At 36.6% G+C, this 21,905-nt stretch overlaps 1 protein-coding gene across 3 annotated transcripts in view; it reads right to left on the minus strand.

Moving 5' to 3' along the window:
* Positions 1-4,201: 4,201 nt before the first annotated feature.
* The window catches only part of LOC114939107 (uncharacterized), a 215,468-nt gene continuing 197,764 nt past the window's right edge, over positions 4,202-21,905 (minus strand). For all 3 annotated transcript variants that reach the window (XM_085488866.1, XM_085488897.1, XM_085488838.1), the window contains 2 exons: positions 14,651-14,710; positions 4,202-6,676 (listed from right to left, as the gene is read on the minus strand). In XM_085488866.1, coding sequence (XP_085344992.1) covers positions 6,588-6,676; positions 14,651-14,710 — 149 coding nt within the window. In that variant the 3' untranslated portion in view covers positions 4,202-6,587. The remainder of the gene's footprint in view (positions 6,677-14,650; positions 14,711-21,905) is intronic.

The raw sequence follows: 21,905 nt of genomic DNA on the forward strand, positions 1-21,905 counted from the left end.
ATTTAAAAAACTTCATTTTATAACATTTTCAATTTTTATTTATACCTATATTTTTATTTTATAATTATTTTATATTTACTTTATTTATTAATTTTTAAAATTTTATAATAATTTAGAGAGATATCTCAAAATCTTTTTTATTAATTCAAAATATTTGTCTACTTCGAGAAGTTGCGAAGAGTTGAAAGATACGAACAAATTAAAGCAGACTCATTATTTTTACGTTGATTACGTGTCGACATCGTGTCTCCGAATTTTATCTCTCGACTCGTTACGCATTAATTACGATTTGTTATGCGATCTCATCTGCATCCTCGACGACGAAATGCGAATACTTCTCGGTCGTCGAAATGAATATATATGTAACATATACACAAGTGCAAAGGTACTGAAATCCGATCGTAATAAATTTATTGGCAACAATATTCGTGTGATCCGTCGTGTTTTGTCGTGCGCAAATAAAATAAATACACCACCATTTGTTTTTTTTTTAGTCTAAAAATGTCGAATATATTTTCTATATCCCGTCCCCTCTCGGGGCGGCGAGGAGAGGCGGGAGATAATAATATAATTCCGATAAACCTCGGCTTAATACAAATTCATCGGGGCAGTTATTTCGTCGGCGACGTGACGTGATGCTCCGTCTCGGGCGCTCCGATCCACGTTGCCGATCCGCAAGTTGATCACATTTCCGAGAGATTTTTGTCTCGCCTTATTCTCCCAACCCCTTCCATCGAAATATAACGTAAAGCGTATCCTACGATTTTTTTGTACTAGATCCTCGACGATTTGTTCCGTCCCGTTACTTCTCCTCCACCTGTCGGTCCATCCGGAGCGAAATAATCCCGTAAAGCCTCCCGTAAGGCTCTATACGAGACTCGCCAGAGAAATCCACTCTCCGAATTCATGGCTTCGTTCATTTCAGAAAACGTCTTTGTGTCAAAAATAGTTTTTACAACATTATTATTAAATAAATATGGAAGTATATCAAAATGTAGGTGTCTCTCTTAAATATATCACTTTGATAGAACGAGAAAGGTGGAATGAATCACGTGTGATGGGAATGTTTTTTTTTTTTACGTATATTGAATATTTCTTGGAAAAATGGACATTTTTGGTGACGTTTCTTTCTAAAATGTCTGATGCCGCGAGATCTCTCTTATTTTCTCTTTGATATAGAATTTCGGCGAGGAAAAAGAGCGCCCAAGATAAAGGGATCACGTACACGTCATATTATAACATCATAATTTTAAACACTACTATTGTAGCGCGATAGATGTGCGTCGTACGTAATGTAATTTTACATAGAGTTACATCGTAATCTAAATAATATGTAGGCGAGATAAATTACGAGAGAGCACGTATAATACAATATATTATATATATTATATTTATATATAATATATATTTATATATTTATAGACTTTTCCTTATCGCGCGAACGTGTGTATTCTGTAATATGTACGTTTTGCGTGTGTAATATGTATATATGTATATGTACGTGTATATGGAATTTCAAAATTTTATATATAACATAACGAGGACGCGCGCGAAGGTCTCCCCAATTTCTTGCGCACGCAATTTGCATCTCGGTATAGCGGTATCTTCGTTGCACGACACGCAGAGGTTTCTTCCCCAGATGCGGACGGTGGTCGAGTTTTAGCTTCTTCCCTTCCGGAAGAGAGGCCTCCTCCTTCCGATGGAAACCGCGCGCCGCGGATCAGCCTCGCCGAAGGGGATCCTATAACTTGGAGTTACTTTCGCCGGGTCGCTTTGTAACACACGGATCAGGTAGTGTATCCTACGATCCGCGCGCCGACGCCCTTCTCGAAGGGAGAGAAACGTATTCGTGGGGTGTGACGAAGAGAAAAAAAAGAATATTGATTTTTATTATTTTTTTTTTTTTTCATTAATTTCTCGTACAACAGATCCCATGCAGTCGTGATTTCAATTCCATTTACTGCGGCTTTTATTTGCAGGTATTAATCTCGAGTTTACAAATTTTACAAGACATAATTACATTATATATATATATATATATATATATATATATATATATATGTTTCTATTAATTATATTAATATATTTTATATGAATTAATATACATATATTATATCAATTAATGTTTATCATATTAATATCAAATTAAAATATATTAATATATTATGTTATATTTAATATAATATTATATTATACTAATATAAACTTAATTATTGATATTAATATAATATATAATAATTTTATACTTAATATCAAATATCTTAATATATATGTTATATTATATATATATAAGATTATATATATATATATATATATTATATTAATATAAAATTTAATATATTATATTAATACAATATATTAATATATTATACATAATATAAATTACATATATATATATATATATATATATATAAATTATGATTGATATATAATGTAAAATAAAATTATATATATATATATATTATAATTGATTATTCTCGAGGGAAGATCGCGTCCCTTGGGGATGGTGTTGGCGCGCGGATCCTCGCGTATAAGGCATGCGGTTTGGTGCTTAGCTACTACTTCTACTTATTCCGAGCCTGTGGATTTTCCTTTTTTCTTTCCTCTCAAAGGATCTTGACGCGGTGTCGCGCGAAAACCCTCGTCGATTCTACACTACGCTCGCGAAGAGAGACGGTTTTCTTTCTCTCTTTTCCTCTCTTCGCCGCGATTCATCCCGGCGCTCGTTTCCGAGCTCGTTTCCGTCATTGCGACGTGACGTGAAACAACGACGAGGATCGTCTAACAGTGAAAGCGAAACGACTATTTCACGATGGCGAAATATTAGTCATCGCATTGTGATTCGTTTGCTAACCGACAGACGTGATATCTCGTCTTTATCGGTTAACATCGACAAAAAAAAACTGCGATCTGCGATTCTGTCACGAGAGCATATTAAATTAATTTTTTTTTAATTTCATATATTTCCATAAATAATATTAAAGTCTATATATAATAATTATATTTTACTATCATATTATTTACAAAAATATAAAATGACAAAAAATATTTGCGAGTATTTTACGGAGTAAAATATTTGGAAAATTATACTTTGAAGGAAAAACTGTGGATTTTTTTTCATTCGGAAAACGGATTCTCTCGCGAGAGCTCGATAGATCGCAGCTCGTATTCGGAGACGCTGCAGTCTCCAAGGATCGTATCTCAAACGTGATCTCGTTGACCATCTCGTGGTTACGTGGCTTCAATATGAAGCCGTTCGCTCGAGCAGCGTCTCGCAGATGACACCGGATCTCATCTGCGGATGGGGAGACGTTATTATACGCAGTGCGGCGTATTTTTTTTTTTTTTTTTTACGACTTTATTACGATACATACGTTGCACTAACGGAGCACTATCTTCCTAATCTTGGTACGAGAATAAACTAGACGGATCCATGCGTATCTTTGAATTTCCTTCCGTACCAAGATTAAGCGTTCCAAAACATTCACGAAAGATTGGGAGTGTCTTTCTTCTAATTCTATTTTTGTATATCTATAATAGACTCTGGTAATCTCTCGAATCGGTTATTTGATTGAAAAATATAAAACTTGTTTAATTAAAAAAATTTATTCGGATATATATATATATATATAACGGCCAGATTCCAAAACTCCTGATATATCTATCGTCCATGTGTTTCCGGTTCAACCTGATTTGACCTGCGAGACGCCGGCAGTGATGGGACAGACTTAATGGAAGCAGCGCTCTTCGCAGTTTTACGCTTATCTAGATTACCTGTTTAGACTTATTCGGTAGAAACGTCGACGGATGAGCGACAAAGTTAATTAATAGTCAGCCAACAGATTTGTACCTTGCCGTGTGACGGAACGCTCACGTGAATGCCCATTTGTCCATTTTGCCGATCGAGGAACCTCGCTCGCCGTCGCGTACCGTTTCGAAAATCTATGTATATTTCGCGATTAGCCGCGAGATTTTCTACAAAACGCACCGTCACGCAATTATTATCATCATCATCATCTCGCTTCTCTTTCTCCCGCCATTAACGGGATACAAGTCGTTACCGATGACACGACGAATGGAGAGAGAGAGAGAGAAAATATACATGAACAGCTTCTTAGCAGTCGTCTTCGCAAATCTGTCGGCGGAGTTTGACAGATTCCGGAGAGAAATGAATGTAATAAAAAAAAGTAGAAGAGATACGTTTAGTAAGATAAATTATATATTTCTCTCAATCGTCTGAAAAAATATCTGTTCAACATTTAACGAGTAATGAAGAATGTCAGAGAGGTGGGAGCAGCCTCCACAAAATTAATATACATTAATAATTATAATACAATAGAAATTAATATATTCCGCTGAAGCGAAACGCTCGTTTTTCGTTCGGGAAAAAAGTTCTCGATTGATATTAAATATCATCTCTCTCGCCTCTGAGACTTTTCCCTCTTAAATTATTCCGTGTTATACATTCAAATATTGTTACTCTCAAAAGAAAATATATATATTGTCATTCGCATTCGATTCTTTCTTTTTTCTGCCACTTCCAATCGTCTCGAATATAAGGATTGGAATCGCGAGAATATATGAAAAATCGAGAGAAATGAAAAATAATTTATAAATCTATGTTATCTATATATATTATAATATACGAGAAAACGCGCTGGCTGAAAGGTTCGTCGACAGTTTTCTCTCCAGTTTCTTCGAACTCGACACACCACGGGACAATCTTTGGCATTTCGACCGATTTTCCGATTGTTGGTCTCTTTGTCAGATATCCGAGGGGATGAACGCGACACATTGACTTAAAAATTCTATTTAAATACATGCGATCGTAGTTATCATCGTCACTTCTTTCTTCGTTACATTATCAGCTATTAACCTCAATTAATCATATATTATCGGTAATAATATTAATCAATAGTATTATTCTTATTATCGTTAACGCGTATCTCGGAGTGTACATATGTGTGTGCATGTATATTATGTAAGTTTTATGTATGTGTGTGTATTGCGTGTTTCAATATCTGTATACGCGTAGTGTGCTCGTCCCATTAATAATAACGTTACAACGTGTTAATGATCCTATAAACTTACAATCGTAATCAATAATAATGCGCGGTGATATTTTCTTTCATTTCGTCTCTCACTCGCGCCCGCTTCTCTCGCTTTCTCTCACACTATCTCTCTCTCGCACACGCATAATAATATAAGTTTGAGTATACCTGATATATATACTCGAATACTCTGTATATATTGAATCGTTTATTATTTTATCATTTTATTACTCTGTTTTTTTTTCTCTCATTTCTACAACGCGCGCGGCGTTATTTCTCGAATTATAAAAGGGGGATGATGGAAAGATCTCGATCTGACAGCGGGCGATGAGAAATAATGTTTATTTCAAAATCAGCCTCTTCTCTTTTTCTTTTTCTCCTTCGAGAGAAACTCCATTTATTAACGCAATTCAACAATTTCTACGTTAATGATTCTAATTCACGAGACAATTCAAATTGGCTAATAAAAGGTTAAATAAAAGCGCGCGTTTATTCGCGATTAATATTCTCTTTCACGAACACATCAATTATATACGACGTTAAAAAGAATTAAAATTCTCTTTTGTATATATTAATGACGATACGAAATAATTTAGGATTAAATAATAATAATAAAAAGAATTAATTAGGCGTGTGTCACTGATGTACTATAATATTAAGGTGCTCATTCGGAAGGAAAGAAAAAAAGGAAGGTGTTCGAAACGACTTTCGTCGATTAGCCGAGAATCACGTCCGCACGCGCGACGATTCGTCGTGAATCACTTTAGGTTTGTGATAACGCGTAGCGAGAGAAATCAACGCGGCGTGACAGGCAGCGTGACGAGGACACCGTGAAGATGCATTTCGATCCGGAGGACAACTCTCACGTTCCGGCTCCGTAGACCGTGACGCGTTCTCCCGCGAAAGCGACCCCGACCCATCGCGCGAATCACTTCGAGAGATTGATTAATAAAGTAAGTGCGTCGATAAAGGTTCTGGAATTTTTCGAAAATTTCTCCAACTCCATCTTTTGTTCTCTCGAATTCATTTATATGAAAAAAAGAAAACATGAAACCGAATGAACGCAAAACTCACCCTTTTCTTGTGACAAGCCTGAAAGGCGCGGTTGATCATCTTCCGGTAGGATAAGACGTGGAAGGGTCCCTCGTTCTAATGCTGTTGAGAGAGGGAAGATGATAATTTTTTAAGAGAATCCTTCGCGCAAGTTGACAATTAACAAACTTAAAGACAAAATCGCGGGAAGCATCATCTTTAGTAGCTGATCGATTCCAGGGGATTTGGCTCATTCGTGCCAAAATAAATGTGCTTAATCGGATTTGCGGCGCAAACGTGTCGGAAAGCGTGCACGCGAGAAGACAACACTCGGTTGAAGAGAGGGGGGATGAGGGTCGCGATCGATACACGTGTAAATCGGGGTTACTGGACGATGCAGCAGCAGGGATTATTCGCGAGGGTCGTCGTGGTGGCGATGCTCCGCTGCCGCTGCTGCCTGTTCCGCTGCTGATGCTGCTGGCTCGTCACCCTCGCGCACCTGGGCTATTGGTTCTCCAGGGAGTAGTGGCGCGACCTCTTCCAGAAGCCCTTGAAGAAACCCTTCTTCTTGGGCGCGTCGCCGCTCTCGGCGCCTGAAACAAAAATTATTCACCCCCGGAGGGGTTCGAGGATTTACAATCGGATTTTGCTCGAGCAGGTGTTAAAATCCATCATTCACTTGTTCGTACTTTTAACCCTTCTGTAAATGCCTAGTTTCCGTCAATATAGGGAGACTCCCCGACTGTCTGTTGTTCATTGATAGAAGAGTTGAATGAGGGATTGTTTTTTAGTTGTTTATTAATTTGTTTTTTATATATATTTATTTGCTTTTTTAACGGATGAAGAGCTCGTTTATTTTTGTTGACCCAACAATGGACGCACTTATTATAATATATAGAAAAAATTAAGCATTCGTTCTCCTTATAATAAACACTGGAATTTATTTGCATATTTAATATAAAAAATGCAAACAATTTTAAAAATTAAGAAAGAATAAAGAAACCGCCCATGGTCGGTGTGTTAAAATTCGCTCAATTTGTTAATATGTTGAAAAAAATACAAAAATAAAAAAATTCAGCTCTATCGCGGATATTTATTGGAGGAACGTGAACGAGGTAGAAATCGGAAGCAGCAGGCGAGCGGATTCCATGATTCGATGGTTCACGGATCGATCACGTTCGCGTTGCGGCGAAAAGCACGTCTACTTGAAAGTACTTTGCATCGTGGTTTCCGGTTGCCGGGACGAATACACGACGTCTTACACGATTGATGATCAATTCGCTGACGCGTCAACCATCGCGAACGAGAATCGTGTGGAGGCATCGCGTCGACCTTAGATTTCGCGGTAGTGATCAAGTATTGATTCTGCATGTTGTATTCTATCGACTATGTGTCTGCACTTTTCCTTTTCGCAACAGTAATTATTAATTTGATTAATTTTCAATAATTAATTTTATTTATTATTAAACGTGTTACTATTAATATAATTGAGCACGATAGCAGTGTATAGATATACAAGAAAGAAGCAAGGTGAAACGATGAAACAATCAACCATGGCGCTGCTTTTAAGCCTAGTAAACTGTTTTAATTTAATTATGGCAATATGTAGAGTGATCAAAAATTTGAAATGAGAAAAAACAATATATAGAGAAAAATAGCTAATTTGAAGGAAAGGAAACCTAGTAGAGTACGAGGCAACAAATTATTAGCTGCGATATATAGGAAAAAATTTATCTTTGAAATGTCGCAAAACTATACTTATTGATATTTGTTGCGAGTCATTTTCCATTAATACAAAATTAATCTGCGACAAAGCTCATTTGATCGACATTCCTCGACATCCTTTTCCCTTGAATCACTGAAGCTTTGCTCATTAACAGGGAGACAAAGGACCCAACAGAAAGGGTGAGGGATCCATTTCCGATTCTACCGAACATCAAAGATCTTGATAATGTGACGCGCGAATGAAAATCGATCCATGCTTCCTCTCTCGGTCGTGAAAAGGCAAATGTATACACAGTTTGCCTCTTCGAAGCTCATCTAATATCCAATATACTTAACTGTATATTGCAACGGACGAATCTCTTCCTCGTGAGTTGCTACTCAGATATTCATTTTGTGACTTAATACTCAGATATTCATACATTGACGGAAAGGTGAAAAATTATTCATTGACAGAAGAGTTGAATTAGTCGCTCTCGTCTCCGTAAAGAGGGACGAACAAAAATCGCCAGTCGATGTGTATTCTTACAATTAGCTTTTACCGATTTCAAGCCACTCAAGAGACGTCGTCCTCCTTAAAACGTGACAAAAAAAAAGATTCTCATCCTCGAGCTGAGAAACAACATCGAGATAAATCGATGCCGTCACGTACGCATCGTGAGATATTCCGTTGTCGGATAGAGAATTTCTTAGGGGGATCTGGCTATAAGAAAACACTTATTGCAATGCATACCTAGTGCAGCGAAGAATATGATGGTAGCGATGGATTTATATTGTAGGTACAACTGATTTTTTTTACGATTATTTCGAAGATTTTGAACAGCACCAGGAGGGAAAGAAAAACAATAGAGGTACTTTGTTTTATTCTCCATTGAAGCGAGGACCCCCTCGAGGTCTACTTTTATTGTTCAGTGTAACAGTAACGTCATACTTTGTGGTTTCTTTAGTGTTTGAAAATGAGTGCTTCATTGTTTCTGAAAGAGATGCGTTTTGTTATTCGATGTTTGTATTTAGAAGGAATAAAAATGCTAATATTGTAGAATTGCTCAAGTCGCATCCGCGTGACGATGTTTAAAAAGATCGATGTCAATATTGAAATAGTTGAAAAAAATTAGATTAAACAAAAAAGTAAAATTAAAATATGATTGAACAAAAATAAAGAAAGTCATTGATTTAATTAAAAATTCAATATTTTTTCAATGTCGCGTTTAAATATTTATATATATCTCTCTCTTCTTTCTTCATAAAATTTATGTCTTAATTGTAGCAAAATAATATTGTTTCACATGCGAACAAAATTTTGTTAATAAAAAAGCACTCTTTGATTCAAGTGAAAGTAATTCTCTGTGCACAAAAATTCATATTAACAACATCAATTCCGATTAACAAAATGTAAAAAAAAAAGAAAAATCCTAAATAGAGGCCAAGGTGCAATCATGCGCGTCCTCCTCGCGCAATTGCGGTCGTGATTCGCGGTTGCAGTCCGATTGCAGTTGTCGTGTGCATCGCAAAAGGCGCCACGTAGTAACCCGATATCGCACGCGGGACACGCGTGTTCTCACGTATTTCAACCGCGAACCCCGTATGTTAAACAGCCGAGGAGATCCTAAGTAAGACGGATCCTCTCGCCGATCGCGTAACAATGACTCTAGCGATGACGAACCGTCGGATTAAGAGAACCTACATCTATCGAGCTGCTGGAGTCTTCTCTTCTCCGTGGAATTTTACCTACGAGACTCTCGAGAGAAACGTATATATGAATATTAAAGGGTTTCTCAGTTACAGCTTCCTCTCTCTTCGGTATCTTTGCTGGATTCCTACCTAGTTCATCAAAGAAGAAATACGCTCGTCGAGCTTCAATGCAATCACTCGAAACATCGTGTGCCGATTACAGTTATGTACGCACACATACACGTTTCTCGTAGTGATAGATAGACATTGAAATTGTGTACGTAACTCGTTCGGCCTCTATGGAGAACACGCACGACGAACATACCTTCGATTGGCCGTGACTTTGAGCGGCGCGATAGCGTGTCAAGGTAACGTCCGTGCATAGACCTAGACGTGCCGGCTGCTTGATCCGCGGATGTTAATTGCGCGGATTCGGCCGACGTAGAGATCCGTTCGCTAATAAGATACCTAGACCCCGTATTCTTTCCAGACGGTTCAAAATATCTCGACGTGAAAGAATATGATCGGATGAAGAGAGTGACACAGTTTAGCGATGACGATCTATTTTGTTTTTCGGAGTAATTGATTTAACAATAGGTCTGTTCTTTTTGGCTGATTCAGAGTTTATCTCTTTCCTTCCAATGGAGGAAAAAAAATAAACTCTGAACAAGTGCAGCCAGTTCGGCCAAAAAGAACAGACCTACCAATTTCCATCCGAAAAGAATTTGTTGTATCCGTTTGATAGACAATTGTATTTGCCTTGTTTGGCATTTTGCTTTTTTATATATTGGGATTGGAGAAAAAAATGAGGTATATTGGTTTTACTGGGTATAGAAACCCAATTGAGGTATTTTTAACAGCTGTCCGCTCTCACTTCGGGACAATCCGGGAATCAATACGCAATTGCGGCAGCGAATTAAACAAACATCATTATGGTGACGGTGTTATGGGGATCGCTTTCTACATACGTGCACTCACGTGCGCGCTTCATATCGAAAGCCAATTGGCATAATTGACGAGAAACCCAATGATTGGCGATTCTTCATTGCGTTCGCGCGATTGATTTCGCAAATGCGACAGTCCTCACAATGTTTGCTTTTGCTAACGCGTCTTTGCTCCAAGCTTAGCGTCCAAATCCGAGGCACTAAGAGATTTCCTTGGCCTGTCTTACGTAAGGATCGCGTTATACAAGGTTATCTCGGGCTGAAAATCAGATGATCACGGTTTGACACGGAAATTTCCTCAAGTGCGCGATTCGCCATCCGAATAATCCGGAACCTGAGACAGTGATTGACCCGCGATCGAGGTCATGAAGGGTCATGTTGAAACAGAGAGAGAGAGGAATATATGCGTATCTATGTGTGTGTGTGTGTGTTTGTACGTGTTAGCGCGGGCCAATGAACGGCCGAGGGATGGAAGGAAGGAAGGAAGATGGCCCTGCCGTGGAGGAGAGCCGGTGCGTGCGATCAATACCGATAGTATACCTATAGGACGCAGAGACGCAGACTCTCTTGGGTGTGTCCGATCTCCCGCGCGCAGTATCCCGCTGTTGTATATACGTTTTCTCTCTTTCTCTTTCCCTTCACCATCCTCCTTCCTGTTTCACTCTTTCTATTCTGCACCTGTCTCACCGATCGCTCGCTTTTCCATGCTCGATTCCTTCCCGAAGGGACATCGAACCTCGGGGTTCATTAAACAACCCTCGATGGGTGGAAGTCTCGTGCTTCACCCACTCGTGAAGTGACTTCACTCTCGCGTGGTCGTCAGCTGATGGAGCAGCGGGAAGATTCTCGGAATTCCGATTTCAGAAAATTAGGAGACTTCGATATTATATATATAGGGTTGGAAACGGGGTATAGAATCGATACCCCATTTCGATTTAGTCGAAAAGAATGGTGTTAGTTCTAGATCTTGGACTGCATGCATAAATTGTAACCCTATCTTTTTTTTTCCTCTCTGTCATCTCGGCAAATGTATAAAAAGTGTGTTGTAGAGGACAACCTTATCGATTCTCCTTGCTCGGAATATAATATGAAGCGAATTGATTATTGCTGTAATGTTGACTTCTTTTTTTTTATATTTTCTCGTTGACGATTTAGAGTTATATAAACATGGAATAAATTAATTAGATCCAGCTTATAATATACATTCGGATAGAGATATTATATATTTCAAAAACTTTATAATTTTTAATTTTTAGTTTCTTAATTTTTCTGAATATTTTAGAGGTAACTACTTGCTTTTTATTTTTTGATATTTGAAAATATCTTCGCGTAATTTAGCGAATTTTATCTAAAATTATTTTCACGACAATAATCGTGTCTAGTCCTTGCTATCTAGTTGCACAGTTAGATATATGCAGGATGACTTTGCTATTATTGGACACGATCCAAGCCGGTCAAGCTATTAATATTACCTTACTTGAAAATCCTAGCGTTCATGCACCGTTCGAGCGTAACGGAATTATCAAAAAAATTAAAAAAAAATAAAATAAAATAAAACATTTCAAAATTCTTAAAAAGTATATTTATCAAATTTAAGTAAACTTGAAAATTCACATTAAACGGTTTGTAATTCATGCGCGTATAAATATACCGTAAATTTAGTCGTCGTGGTCAAGTTATCGTGGCTTATCGATGATAAGATACGTCAAGCCGCAGGAAATACATCAACTCTCTTTATCGACGCTCAACTGAGAAGTATATAAAGAGTTGAGAGACACGCTATTTTTTTTTTTTTTTTTTATGAAAGATACAAAAAATGTAATCAGCTTAACTCGTTCGCGATCGATCGCGCGCTCTCAAAATGTCTCTCTCGCAGGATACACGGACATATGTATATACACTCTGTGCGCGCATTAAAAAGCAGGCCTTCCTGTTCGGTGTGAGCAACCCGTTTCCGAAAATAACAGACGAATATTAATAGATTCACTCGACGGAGGAGACGGAGAGACGAGAGGACCGCGATATTTTGGAACCCGTGATATCCTATATAGTCGTTCCGTGCCACGATGCGCACTAAATTCGGTTACGAACGGAATATAAGAAAGTATACGATTATGTCGACCGATACGGTGAGAGAAAAAGAGAGAGAAGAAGAGAGGGAGATCTTCATGTTCCATATTAATACCTATATTAAGATTTGATATTAAGATTATAATGTATTAAAATTGGATACAATTGCGAAACATGTCTGTAAATGAGCTATTTAACTTTCCGAATAATTAGAATTATATTAAAATATATTATATACTTACATTAAATGAAGAGAAGTTAGAAGTGTTCATTTTTTAAATTTTTATATGATGTTATTACGTTTAAATGCGATAATTATTAATTATTTCGCGAAACTCTCTTTTTAAATTCAAGAAAAAGACCTATTCGCGTTCTCCATCATTTTTTTAAATATAATTCTAAATTTTGAAATGCTCTATTGCAACTTCAATAATTATAATTTAAGATTAGAATGATAAAAAAGCTATTTCGGTTTATTTCCATTCAGAAGTATGCAACTGTTAGAACTTTTAAGCTAACAAAAAAATCAGTTTATTAAATGTTATTTAAGCTTATTTTTTAAGATTTTTTTTCAATTCGCTGATGTCAAAATTTATTCAAATCGGCGAAATCAATATATAGCAACTGATAAACTTAAAAAATTAGATTTTTATCAATATAATACCGTGAAATTTTTCAGATTATCGAACGTGAATTTGATGTCAAAATTGACAAATACGATTTAGTGAATCCAATATATAACAGTCATAGCTATATTGATCACAACCTTCTTGCATCAACGTTCGATCACTGTTACCTTTTATAACAAATTTTCGCAAAATATTGTGATCATTTTTTAAATCGTATCAGGTGTATAAAGTAATAAAATTTTATATTATATCGTACTATAAAAATCGAGATAATTCTTTTTTCGTATATTTTTTTGTTAAACTGTTCTACATATGGTATCTTTTTCTTTCTTTTTCATGATATGAAAAATATTATTCCTCACTATGTGGAACGATACTACACGGAGAAAATTTTCTCTTAGAATTTATCCTAAAAATCATGGTAATCCTGAGACGATATGATATTGGAATTTTATAAGAATTTCTCCGATTAATATTTACTACAATAAAAAATATTAATATGTACATAATAAATTTTATTATATACATATTAAAATCAAAATTAATCGAACATATGTATATCTTATTGTAGATATTAATACTTTTTGTTGCGATAAATATTAATCGCAGAGAAACTCTTATAAAATTCTTTCAATGTCATAATCGGTAAATTTGAAGAGAAAATTCTCTTTGTGTACAGTTAACTCGTGCAACGATGCTGTTAATAGCACTGTCAATCCTCTCTCTTGACATATAACGTCGTGATCGGGGGACGATCGTCCACGAGACGAGTTCATTAGAATGATCGCGGTTGTCAAGTTCGCGAGTCGACCACATTATTGTTTCTATACGAGCGACGGCCGTGGGATTTCATTTCCAGAGGGCTGACACACACGCTCCCGGTTATTTTCGAATCAGGCTCCACCGTCGAAGGAAGATAGAGAGAGAAAGGAAGCCGACCGAGTAAGAACCAACCGAAATATTGCCCACACGAGGATCCGCGACCGAAATAAAACGGAGTGAGAATTTATTTTCTCGCGCGTGTGCGACGTCTCACTGTTATTCTTTGACTTCTTAACAAATATCTAGTAAACCGACTTGTTTCGAAGAGAGAAGAAAAAGAACCTAAAATCTTGATTTCTTTCAAGAAATCACCCAGAATACTATTAACCCTAGCATTAACCCTTTTGTCAATGAATGAGTATCTCAAAAATGTGTCGGATCTTTTCTCCGCCTTAAACAAAATATAAAAGACCTATGTATTCGGAAACTTAAATATGACAAAAAAAAGATTCGATGCTATCAGCAGCTGCTATACAAAAATTGTCGCAGTGCAATGTGTCAAAAATATCTACATATTGATGAGAAGATAAAAAATCATGCATTGACAGAAGGGTTAATGCAAACACAGGTTTCACCTCTAGAGATTTGTGTCGAAAAATGACACTTTAGATCAGGATTATAAATCTTTTTGACAGAAAAAATATAGCTATGAAAAAAATTCTAAAATTCCTTATACCTAAATTAAACGCGAAAAAATTGCCCAACTTACCGGCATAAGGACCTGAGGGTGAGTTATCCTTGTTGCCCTTCCCGTCTTTGCTGCCACTTCCTGAAACAATAAAGGATAATTCGAAATTACAAGTGGGGTAGATGTAAAATATCAATGTAATAAAAGAGAGAATATATATAAGAAAGATTATTTCTATTTTAAAGATGCACGAATTCGTTCACCAAACATAGCTACAGGTTATTATTAAAAGTGGAGTTTTACCAAATTCCCTTTTTATCTATAAATATCTGTAAATATTATAATAAGAGAGAGAGAGAGAGAGAGTCAACTGATAATGAGATAAATATACGATCCAATGCATAGAAAAAAAACATGTTTAAAATGCATGAAAACTCGACAATCGAGCAGATTGAAGAGAATTGTGCGGCATGCAAAGTGAAGGGTACGTTCAATGATGAAAAACGCAGTAATCGAAGAGGTAAGAGCGTAAATGCGTAATAGCGCATTGAAATGTATGCGTTCCCCAACGAGCTCATATCATCTCGACGGGTCGGTCAGATGACTCGGTCAGAGAAGATAAGGAGCAATAATGCATTAGGCCAATTATTCGGAATGGAACGGTTGCTTTATTCGCAGCAAGCGGTATCCCCATGCCGGCCTTCATCACAGCAGATTCCAGAACGTAATGAATAATAATGCACGAAAAAATAGAGGAAAAACAGCTCTGCACATGTATGTATAAAAATATAAATTATAACATTTGATTTTATATAGAAAATATATTTCGCATATGTATTTTTTATTTAAATATATTTAAGTATTATATAAAATATAATACTTTAATATAGAATTATATACATTAGACATTAAATTAACTTGTTTTTATAAAGTACGAGAATTTAACTATATATTATTTTTTTGCCATATTATAAGCGAGGAACATATATCGAATTTTTTGTTGCCATCTGACATTTAAGTATGTCCATCTCGTCGAACGAAAAGGAATTCTTCTCGCATTCTTCGTCTTAAATGCTTATAGCAGACAGACATTGATAGAACGTCATATGAGGTGATATGAAAAAGATGGATTATTAAGAGAGCGAAAAGTACGACGCGCGATTGATCGATAGGTATACGATCGTTTTCCGCCGCAGTTGATGAATCGCGAAGGGATCCGTCGTGTAAACTCGGTCAATCGGAAATGAAATCCACCAAGGCGAGAAAGAAGTTCCGTGTCATTCGTCTTAGCTCGTTCGGCGATCGATGCCGATGTTCTAACGATTTTTCGAGAATAAGCCTAATTCCGTAAAGTTTTAAATTTATGAATATTTCTTTTCAATCTAATAGTTATACGAAAAACGAATTAATTATTTTTCTACAATTATTTAGAATTTGCGATCGGCAAATCTGTAATTAAACATTGTAAAGAGATCTTAATGTTCACGCTTTCTTTCACTGATTCTCTCCTACTTGCTTTTTAACAACTACGCTTTCTTGTTCCATTGTCTTTTACGTATATTAGTAATTAGCATTTATTTGCTTGAAAATACTTCAATTCGGAGGGAGAGGTAACGGAATATATTTTGTGGGTGCAAGTAGGACACGTGTTTTCTTTGTGCAAGTTTTTTGGCTCGCAGGTGAAAGACCGAGAAGACACAATCTATAGAATAGAAATAAAATATGTAAGAATGACGAAAGAGCGACGATGACATCACGATGACAGGAGGGAGAAGACGTTGGAAAAAGAGGGACATTCCATACCTGGAGAATAGAAACATGACTAGTAAACTGGTCGTGGAACGCGATTGCCATTCGGAGTTAACCAGTTGAAAAACTGTATACATCCTTAAAGAGTCCTAAACCTACACGAAAGCTTGTGACCTTTTCAGTCCCTACCGATCTGCTCCGACATTTCTCGTAACGTTGCTGACGAATGCACCGAGTTCATTGACCTGATATTTCTTGGTAATAATGCTTTATTCGCGTGTATTTGATTTATCCGTCATTTTGAGTCGAGTAATCAAATTCCTGAAAATCATGATAATCATGGGACAATATGGTAGAATTTTATAAGAGTTTTTCTGATTAAAATATTTATCACAATGAAAAATGTTAATATGTACATTGCAAAATTAATCGAACATATTTTACATCTTATTGTGGCAGATATTAATATTTTTTATTCTGGTAAATATTTAATCAGAGAAACTTGAAATTCTTCCATATTGCTCTACGATTATCATGATTTTTCGGCTAAATTCGAAGAGAAAAGTCTCTCTGTTTATGAAAAACAAAATCAGACGATGTCGAAAGATATTTTTTATATCTCAAATAAAAATATCAAAGAGTAGCACAAAATATATAATATTTCACATATTATGCGTCTAAATATTGATATAATATATTTAAGAAAAAAGATGATTGTTTTTTCAAAAAACATTTGTAATTAGCACATTTCTTTGGCAAAAGACCCGTGTTTTCAGAAAAAATCGCGCGTGTTCGAATTTTTTTATGATTTCAACGAAACGTCACTCACTTTGTATACAAGTCAAATGGTTAATTTACGTGAAGTGTTCCAAGAGAGATTAGACTTGCCAAAATGTAATTTCTCGCCATATTTAGGATACGGACCGATCGGAGTGTCGAGATTTCTTCGAACCAAGTGTTCGCCAAGAAGAGAGATTAGAAATGCGAGACGCGTGTAGATCCATCAAGGTCGCGGTGAAGGTCGAGATACACAATTGTCTTTGTGATGCTACGCGAAAGATAAGATCCCGATTAGCTCAAATTCAATTATCACGAACTCTGCGAAAACCTTTTTTTAGGATGCGCAATTTTTTCCCTCTCCTCTCCCCCGCCCAATCTATTAATTACCCATATATACGAGAGATACAATTTAAAGCTGTACAAGTTTTTAAAATAAATAAATTCATTTGTATTACACGTGCAGGCAAAGTGGCACTTTGTGTGCGTGTTTTCTGTGCGGAAAGCAGCCGATTTCCCACGCCGCTATCTAGCGGCGACGCGGTGAGTGAATAAGCCGCGTTCAAAGTCATTGCCCACGGCTTCAGTCGTGGACAATGACTTTGAACACGGCTATTCCCGCACCGTGCCGCCGCAAAATGGCGGCGTGCGATCGGCCACCTCGCACACAGAAAACGCGCACAAAGCCACTTTGCCTGCACTTGTAATACAAAATAGTATGTGTATCACGTGCGGATTGACAATTGTCAACTTTCCGCACTTGATACACAATATACTATTTTTAATTAAATATAAAAGAATTGAAAAACAAATGCCTGGCTCTATTAGTCTACTTTTTTACCTGAATTTGTATTTCAGAGGCTTTTCGTTCTTTGGTATTATTTTTTCGTATTACTAATTTCCATTACATAATATTCGATACTCTCATTTTCCTTGTTCCTTGCAAATTTGCCAGCTCGCGAGTTTTCGGGCCGACAGACTGTTTTCTTTTTCTGCATAATGCAACGCTACCGGACATGTGATTGGCCAGACGTGACGGGATAGTTCGCCGACAACTTGTTGGAGGTACGGCATCAGCTGCAATTTCGCAAGGCTGCCTCGTCGGGGGTTGGAGATAGTGAGAGTGGTCGAGGACAATGACGCGCGTGCTCCCCAACGTTGCTTGTTCTGCTGGAGGGGGAGGAGAGGAAGGAGGGGATGTAATGGTGGCGGTGATGGTGGTTGTGTTCACCCTCTGAATAAATCAATAAGTCCCCGGCTCTCAGCCCTCATGCACGCTCTTCAACAAAGCGCAATCATCGGAATATTAGCAATTGTTCTTCAAAAATTATGCTACATTTGTTTCTTTTTAATTGACATAATGTGTACAAATGCCAATAATGAAACAGGATCGCGAAATAAAAAAGCACACAAATTGTTATTTTTATAATAATTCTATATATAAAATAATGTTATATCTTTTGTATTATCTTTCTGATTTATATTTTACTGAAACGTAATTTTATTATTACTTGTTTTATACGTACTAAAGGGTTTCCTACTCGTTAAATAAATAAATAAATAATTATGTCAAAATTTAACTTTAATCTCGGGATTCACGTCACGCAATCCTTTAGGGAGGAGGAAGAGGAATTTGAGGAAGGTAAAGCTGTCAAAGGAGCTCCCCCACTTTCCGAAAGTTTCGCCGAGGGATATCGAAGGATTAAGGTCTTCGAGGACAAGCGAGGGTCCGTTTCCGCAACATGTTGGGCCCAGCTGACGTTCGGAGAATTCCAGTGACTTACTCTGCTCTTTCTCTCCCTCTCCGTCCGGACATAGAATTTAATACACGACGATAATGATCAAATAAGGTCCGCATATGCGGGACTGCCGTGTCAAACGATGCATTTGACGTAACCTTTTCAAGTGCATATACGTACATGCAGCGGTGCATATCGATTCCGTCGTGTGCGCCTTAGAGGAGTACGTTCTTATGAATAAAACAGCACCGCAAAGTCGTAATTTCCGGGAACTTGCGGAGGAAAACGCGCGCGCGGACCTTACATTTCGGGCCTGCTGATAAAGATTGCAGGAAAGACGTGACGTTTACGGCGGCGAGGAGACTCCGGGACAAAGTTGAGCCTTCCCGCGTAATCGTTCTTGATTAAATCTCCGGGAGCTCGCGAAGAAATTTATTATCGCCGAACAAAATTAATCTTCGCGAAATGTAAGAGGTAGACATCCACGGACGTCCGCAGGAAACATTTGTCCCCCCTTGGAATCAGTAAAAAAATTATTTGCATATTTAATATAAAAAATTAAATTGAGAAAATTAAGAAATAAATGTATAATTGTTAATATTTTTTTTTAGAGCTATTTGGATAAATTACAGCTGCTTTTGCAAACGAAAAATCGGAGCTTCAGCGAATTCAAAAATTCTGGATAACAGCAGAGAGTATTTGTCCCCCTTGGAATCAGTAAAAAATTATTTGCATATTTAATATAAAAAATTAAATTTAAATAATTAAGAAATAAATATATAATTATTAATATTTTTTATAACTATATTTGGATAAATTACTTTTGCAACAGGCGAAAAATCGGAGCGAATCCAAAAATTCTGGATAACTCCGGAGCGACCACTGACATATTTTTCCTCGCTTACTCTCTTACGCGAGCTTATAATGGCTAACTGTACCTCGCACGGTGCGTAACGCACCACGTGGCGCACGTGTTACGTCTCTTACGGGAAAAGCGCGCGCGTTGCGGAAAACGCACGATGGCGACTCCGCGATATCACGGTCGAGCTGCCGCGCGGCAGCTGTCGCGCGACGCGTGGGATGCCCTTAAAATTTATTCTATTTATAGAATACGCACCGAGCGGCGGACTCTTGGAAGTCCAAGTCGACTTCGCGCAGTTGGAAGTTGAAAGATACTGGGATCTCGGGTACCAAAAACGCTGAATCGCACCGTTGTTTTTTCTTCTCCAGGAAATTGAAATTTCATCAAATGCGCGAGACAGTTTAATAATTCAAAGTCTGTTCCTTCGACGCGGAAAAAGTAAAAAAAAAAAAAAACGATTAATTAATTTGCATATCAGAATTTTTAATTTGATTGAAAATGTTTTGGAGGTACACAAATAAAATGTACAAAATCCCTCTTGAAAATAAATTTTGGACTATATTTAATTTGAAGTCTAATCATTTAATCGTGAGATATAATTTTCGAATTAACACTTATGAAGCCCATAGTTTCCTCAAGCAAGAGGGATTACAATAGAATTTCCGTTCTCTGCAAAATCACGTATCCTTCCAAATTAGCTTACATACCAAACTAATCTACTCTCTAGACTAATTGGAACTCCCTAATTAGTTACTAATTTATCGAATGACGTTTTCTCACCCTAACTTCGTTTTTCATTGCGTTTTAACGTCAAATAGTTACAAACGCGACACTTGAACGTATTTAGTTTCTCTGGTCGAAACCAAAGTGTTGTGTCTTATTACTGTCCCTATCGCTTCTAACTTAATAATAGTAGATAATTGTAGGAATTATACAGAGAGACAATTGTTAAAATTGTTAGCCGGACTTCTCGGCTATTGGAAAAAAACGCGCTCCTCTTCTTCGAGGTAAAACTTTCCTCCGCTTCTTAAAGTTTCACTTACTATTAACGGTAAGTGCGCGTAATGAATGATGTTATAAATAATGCAACGCAATGTCCGTTCGCGAGAGTGATCTTGTCGAGCTAAAATTTCCAAGCGTATAATTATACAGCAGCGCGATACATCGCTTTCCAGTCGAAAGTGAAGCGAGCACTTAGATAAAATCGGGCGCGGACGGGACATAAAATCCATCCGGCAATTAGATCGCGCGCTTTAATCATTATTAATCCATTCCACCTATTCTCCGGTATCATTAAACAGAGTGCCTACTATCTGAAAAAACACAAAAAATCTGAAATTCTCAGAAACTCTTTTGAAAAATTAGAAAATTTTCATTAATTTTTATTTTGGATTTCGGGCAATTAAAAAAAATTATCTCTGATAATTAAAAAAAAATTAATCTCTGATAATTTTATTTTTTAATATTATAAAGTTAGCAATCAATAGTGTTACATATGATTTGATTTTTCATATGTTGCTTAGATAGTGATCTTATATTCCTTTTATTATAGAAAATTTTACGGTCAATAAAACGACATTACCTACATATTATTATACAAAACTGAAAATGGAATTTTATGCAAGTGAAAACAATTTATTAAATGAAAGCCATTTCTTTCTTTTGAGTACTTTTTGAAATCTAATATATAAAACTTAAGTGGCTCTTAATTTTTTTCCTTCTTAATCATATGAATAAAAAACTTTAAGTAGAAAGCGTATACAAAGAAATTAATGTTAGAAAGTTGCATTTAAAAATTCTCTAATTTTACCTGGAATTTTAAATAAAAATATCTAAAAAGATGAGAAAATTCTCAGCGAATTTGTTAACAAGATTTAAAGATTTAGACATTCTGTTGAAACACAATCTATAAGCAAAAAAGATGTAACGCTAGAAAGAAATTTATATAATTTTTCCAGACATATATGTTTGCATATATGTTTTTCCCTTTTATGTAAAATATTATATTATTCTGAATTTTTTCTCTGTTTTTTCGAGTAACTGACTTACTTTCAAGAATATCGTGTCCACGTAAGAATTTTGATCCGTCACGAGGTGCGCGAAGCTCGAGTTAGAGTCAAGATCCGACACCGGTGCCCTTATCTTTCGCGAACGAAGCAGAAATGAAGTGCATCTTCTTCGAAAGCAGGTGTCTCGAGATGAATAAGAG

Source organism: Nylanderia fulva, unplaced genomic scaffold, assembly GCF_048542155.1.
Source record: "Nylanderia fulva isolate GAGA-0341 unplaced genomic scaffold, ASM4854215v1 Scaffold1, whole genome shotgun sequence".
NCBI classification, from domain to species: Eukaryota; Metazoa; Arthropoda; class Insecta; order Hymenoptera; family Formicidae; genus Nylanderia; species Nylanderia fulva.